The sequence below is a fragment of the Teleopsis dalmanni genome, chromosome 2 (assembly GCF_002237135.1).
Source record: "Teleopsis dalmanni isolate 2A chromosome 2, ASM223713v2, whole genome shotgun sequence".
Classification (NCBI taxonomy): Eukaryota; Metazoa; Arthropoda; class Insecta; order Diptera; family Diopsidae; genus Teleopsis; species Teleopsis dalmanni.
Window position 1 is genome coordinate 216,526,626 of NC_051847.1, and position 6,136 is coordinate 216,532,761.

Sequence of the window (6,136 nt, forward strand, 5' to 3'; positions counted from 1 at the left end):
TGTTTGTTCAGAGACACCACCAAACATACACACATACACAACATACACAACGTTATTAGTATTTAGGGACTAAGGATATATGATGTATTAAGAAAGAGTCAACTGGGTTTATTATAATATGAATGGATTACACACATTAAGGAGAATGAAGAATAATAATTACTGAACTCATTCATGTATGGTATTTTTGTAGGACAAATATTTTTAATGGTGACTAAAAAAATATCATCAAATATTTTGCACCAAAAAAACAAACCATATTATAACAATAATAAAAGTAAAAATATAATAAAAATAATAAAAGTAAAAATATAATAAAAATAATAAAAGTAAAAATATAATAAAATATAAAAGTAAAATATAATTAAAAAAATAAAAATAATTTAAAAAAAATAAATAAAAAAATAATAAAAATAATAAAAAAATAATAAAAAATAATAAAAAAATAATAAAAATGATAAAAATGATAAAAAAATGATAAAAAAAATAAAAAAATAATAAAACTATGTTAAAACAAAAATTCATTAAACCATTAATAACATATTACCATAATAATAATGAACCATAATAAAAAGCCTGTTAAATATAGAATAGAAAAAAAATATATACAATATACAGTAAAACATAATAAAATTGGTTAACAAAAATATAACAATGTAAAAATATTTAAAAAAAAATTATAGCAATGTTGAATAAATAACAATAATAATGAAATTAAAAATAACTGTTAATTGGTCAATATCTAAATATAGAATTTTCTGAAATACATCTACATATAACGTTATTAAACTACTCAATTACAATAAAAAACTAACACAAATAATATGTATAAAAAAATAATGTTTTGTAAAATGTAAAAAATAAATAAATAAAAAAATATATAAATTAAAATAAATAAATAAATTAAAATAAATAAGTAAATTAATATAAATAAATTAATTAATTAAAATAAATAAATTAATTAAAATAAATTTAAATAAAATAAATAAATAAATTAAAATAAAATAAATAAATAAATTAAAATAATAAAAAATAAATAAAAATTATAATAAATTAATTATAAATAAAAAAATTTAATATAAGATCTAATTTTTTAAAAATAATAATTTAATAAATAATAATAATAAACAATAATATAAAAATAATATCGCAAGAATAAATATATGGTAATAATAATATGCAAATATGGAAATAATGATATGTTAATATGAAAATAATATAAGAAAATAAATTTATAAATAATTATAATTATATTATTATTAATAATAATATAAAATAATAAATATATTAATAAAACAATAATATAATTAAAATAATTGTACAAAAATAGTAAAAAAATTATAATATATTATATAAAATAATACTCTAATTATACAAAACAAAAATTATGATATAATAATAAAAATAAATATATGAAAATAATAATACAAAAGGAATTATTCTACTCTGGTAATAGAATAAATAATGCATGTAGAAAATATAGATAATTCTAATAACCTATAAATAATTTCATATATTAGATACTAACACCTTTATCTTTGGCTTTTATGTTACAAGAGTAGGTGGCTGATGGGTCTAAGATCCAAGTAAGTGGCTTGTCGGTGAGAAAATTTAACTATTGTACTTATAGCTATATATAACTTTCACTTAATTAGGTTAAATAAAATAGGTATGCCTAAATAATACAGATGGACAGCGAACTTAAAAAATCGAGTACTAATACCAGAATAATAGATTACAATTGTTAGATAAAGATTCCTAAATAATGAAGTATAATAGTTACTCGCTATAAGAAGAGTATTTAAGAAACGATTAAAAAGTTGGATTTATTAAATCAACTAGTCACCACGAAAGAAACTAGTGATAAGTAACTAGTAGCTACCATTGGGTTTTTGTAAATGAAAACTTTGATTGTTTTTATTTCACATGTAAATTCATTTTCTGTTAAACGCTAGTAAAACATATTTTTCGCACATAAAAATCTTCGCACCTTGATGCGTTCGAATTGGTTTTCGCGCTGAATTATTCACAGATTCACTTAGCTCGTTTAGTGAGTGGATGGGTGCGAATGCGAATGCGAATGCGAGTGAGAGTACTGGGGCTTTTTAATACTCGAACATTTTTTACTTGCAAAATTGTAGATACATTAGAAAGAACAGCAGAAATAATTTGAATTTTTAATGTTGTTTGTTGTTTGCTGTTTGTTGATAGTGGCATTATTGTAAGTTGTTGTTGTAGTTGTTGTTGTTGCTTTTATTTAGCATTAGTGAATTTTTCGCTGATATTTTTTTATTCGTCAAGCAAAATACTTCGTTTAGTTTATTTTGAAAGTGTGTGATGGCGGTGAAATTCTTTTTAAATTATTTGCGTAAATTTAGAAACTGGCGCCAGGAAATAATCTACGCGTCGTTTTCGTTAATTTTTGTTGCTGGTTGCTGTTTGTTATTGTTGTTGTTGTTGTAGTTGTTGCTGTTGCTGTTATTATTATTGTTGGCGACGGAATTACGAATTTCAAATTACATTCCCAATTATTTTTCAAGCAATTGTTAATAATTTTTTATTTTACTTTCAGTGCTGGTAGCTAGCCATTAAATTAAAAATATATTTCATTTTCTTTAAATAAAATTTAAGTGTCAAATTATTAAATAAATAAGTTAAGATATGAGCCAAGTATCTTGCGGGTATGCACCTGTGCGTATGTACATATACATATCGTTATTAGTTCAATTAATTTGTATGACAAATAATATTTATTTATGTTCTAAAATTAACACCTTTTACAAGTTTGCACCTGATTGGCATAATGGAATGAATAATTCAAATTAAAAAAAATGGAAATAAGCCAGTCATGTCTTCAGTAATAAGTATTCTAGACATATTCTCATAATGGTCAAAAAAGGTTACTTTGAAACGGAAGTAGATTTTTGATATCAAATAAGATATAAAGAAAAAATAAATTAAGAAAACATTTTACATTTGTTCGAAGAGTAGAATATAACAATAAAAAGTTTCTAATTATACAAGAAGGACATTTCCTTTCTTGTTTGAATATTTTCAGGCATGAATATTAACATTTTAGTTTTGTATTTAATAAGTTACAGTAGTAGAATATATATGCATATAGAAATATATAAGGACGTTTTTATTAATGGATACGATTAATAGTTAAAAGCAGTCAAAAATAACATTTAAATATTACATGTTGTTAAGAGAGAAACAACTTGTAGGTTATATTAAGTCTTCTCTCACTCTTTAATTTTCTGGAACTTTAGTTAAACTAATAAAGCTGTGATCTTGAAACTATAATATACAGAAGTTATAAGTTTCTATATAAAAATATTTAAAGTACCGATTTAAAATTTTAAAACAATAAGCGAAAATGTATATTATATATATACATAATATTACAATATATACATACATATATATCATATGTGCTCTTAAAAAATTTTTTGGTTTCTGCCATACTGCCATACATAACTAGACTTCATTATAGAGAAATAACTTAATCCTTATCAATTACATAAAAATTGTTAAGAAAAAACAATAATATGCCAATAATTAGTAAATTCACAGTTACTAAATTCACAATTACAAAATTCACAGTTACTGAATACACAGTTACTAAATACAACGTTAGTTAGGAACATAATCATTTATATATATATATTAAAGATACGGTAATTCATATATCGAATATTATTGAATTTATAATGCTTACCTGTTGTTTCTGTAATCCGAAACCAATGCAACGGATTGCAACACACATAGACGGGATCGCACTCTGTTGGACATATTGGCAAGCGTTTCAGTTCGGATGCGTCTCTTAAATTTTGCCAAAGAAAAAGCGCACACACGACTACGAACGGTTCTTCGTCGATAATAAGACCACGTTTTACCAGAATACATTGCTGGTGCACGGCTAAACGATTTCTCGCGTCCGATGTTAATATCGATTGATCGGATCGACGACTCGTGACTGCTGTCAGCAATGCCGATATTTGACTTTTTTTCATGTTCTTTAACAGAGCATTGAAATACTCTTTGGCCATAGTCGTTGAAGTGAGAGCAGACTTTTTGGTTAGAGTTCCCATGCGATGCCGTTGTTCGTAACGATTTTTCATATTGTTGTTGCTGGCATTGTTGTTGTTCGGGCATGTTATATCGATACGCGATTGTGACGAAAATACGCCTCCACAACAATTCCGCACCAAATTCGAAGCGGTCGTTGCAATTGTTGTTACAGTCGATGTTATAACTGCCGAAGTTTGACTGGTCAGTGTTGGACGACGTACTTGTTGTAGTTGTTGTTGTTGTTGTTGTTGTTGCTGTTGTAGTAGTTGCTGTTGTTGTAATTGTTGTTGCTGTTCCTGTTCCTGTAATTTTTGACTTAGTTGATAATAACTGCTGTTGTCGGATTGTTCGCATATGTCGACGGACATATTGTCGCCATAGTTTTCGTATTCGCAGCCAGTTATTTTGTAATTTGCTGCTATTTGATCTTCTGATTCCGTTGCTGATGCAGAAATTTCCGTTTCCGCATCCGTTGTGTATTGTGATTGCTGACGAAACGACATAAGGTAATCGGCATGAACTTCGGATGATCCGGAGCAGTCCATTCCATAAGGCCCGGATGAATATGGTGGCAGGGGAGTATTTGACTGTTGTTGGCGGTGTTGTGATATATTCGACACTATCGCCAATGGCGAACTGTTCGAATTTAAGCAACAATTTCTGTATGACTGTCTGGATTGTTGTATCAACTGTTGTTCTTGATGGTATTGAGGGAGGCGTTGAGGTTGAAGGCGATGCGGCTGTGGTGGCTGATTGTTCGTCCCATCCGCATTTGCTGCAAATTGCATATTTTCTGACGCATAACGCCATAGTTTTTCTTTTTTGCGTGAAAATACCATGGAGAGACATTAAATGTGTTGGTAACATCGATGTTATCTTATCGTATTCGCATTATTTGTTCCGACAAATTTTTTATGCTGATTACTTGCCGTTGACCCGTTTTTCCGCCACAATTTCAATTGAACGTTAAATAGGTACAACGCGCGTTCTTTCGGCAAATGTATAATTTTAAAATTATTATGCAATACTACTTTTGAAAATTTTAAATTTATTTTTATTTTAAAATAGTACAAATTTTCAATTCAAATCACACATTCACTTTTTAGCTATTATTAAAATTAAATACATTTACGTTTAAAGCCATATGAACAGAAAATTATTTCTTTAATTTGAATACAACATTCGTGTATGTTATTTATTTATTTTTTCCTTCTGTTAAATTAACGCAACTCTTATTTATTTCAATTTTTATATATTGTATCATATATAAAGCTTACTAATAAATTAATATGGTAACACTTATTTTAGAAACTTAAGTCGAATCAAACATATATACTAACAATATATGCCTAAAAGCACTATTAAATAATTATTTTTATTATATTTTTTATCACTTGTTTTTATAACTTTCGATATGTGTTGGTATTTACGATAAAAACCCGATTTAAGGCGCTGAAAATAAAAAATAAAAATAAATTAAATCTAAAATACAGAATTATGATAAATTAAAAGTTAAATATAATATAGTGTCAAAAATATGTTTGCAAAATGCAAAAAATTAATTCGTTATTTCATATCGAAAAATGTCAAATTTAAGTATGGATATAGATACTATAAAACTACTCTATTCCAGTTGTGTGACGCGAGCGTGTTTCTTTAATATCCGGAAATTGATATTTAAAAAATATATAAATTTTATTTGACAAGAATAGTATTTTTTCATATAACAAAACCAATATTTAATAAATATATAAAATTTATTTGACAAGAAACAAATGCCATATTATATACATATAATACTATATGCAATCTGCAAACATTTTTTTTTTCAACTATTATGGTTGACTTAAAATAATTTTTTTATATTTTATAATTTTTTTTTGCTAAACGTTAACGCATAGGTCTAGAAAGGAACTTTAGTCACCAAATAATGGAATGATTGTTTATTTTTAATGAAAAAACTCTACAAAAAAAAAGTAAAAAGAAATAAATTGTTTATTTGTAAACAAAAATATTTTTTAACGATTATGAATGCTTGATTTTACAACTATCAAAAATTAAT

At 25.5% G+C, this 6,136-nt stretch overlaps 1 protein-coding gene across 1 annotated transcript in view; it reads right to left on the bottom strand.

The window, feature by feature from the left end:
* The window catches only part of LOC119676733 (GATA zinc finger domain-containing protein 10-like), a 35,937-nt gene extending 30,820 nt beyond the window's left edge, over nucleotides 1-5,117 (bottom strand). The window contains exon 1 of the mRNA XM_038087989.1: nucleotides 3,722-5,117. Within this exon, the coding sequence (XP_037943917.1) occupies nucleotides 3,722-4,913 (1,192 nt within the window). The 5' untranslated portion in view covers nucleotides 4,914-5,117. The remainder of the gene's footprint in view (nucleotides 1-3,721) is intronic.
* Between the last annotated feature and the right edge of the window lie 1,019 nt (nucleotides 5,118-6,136).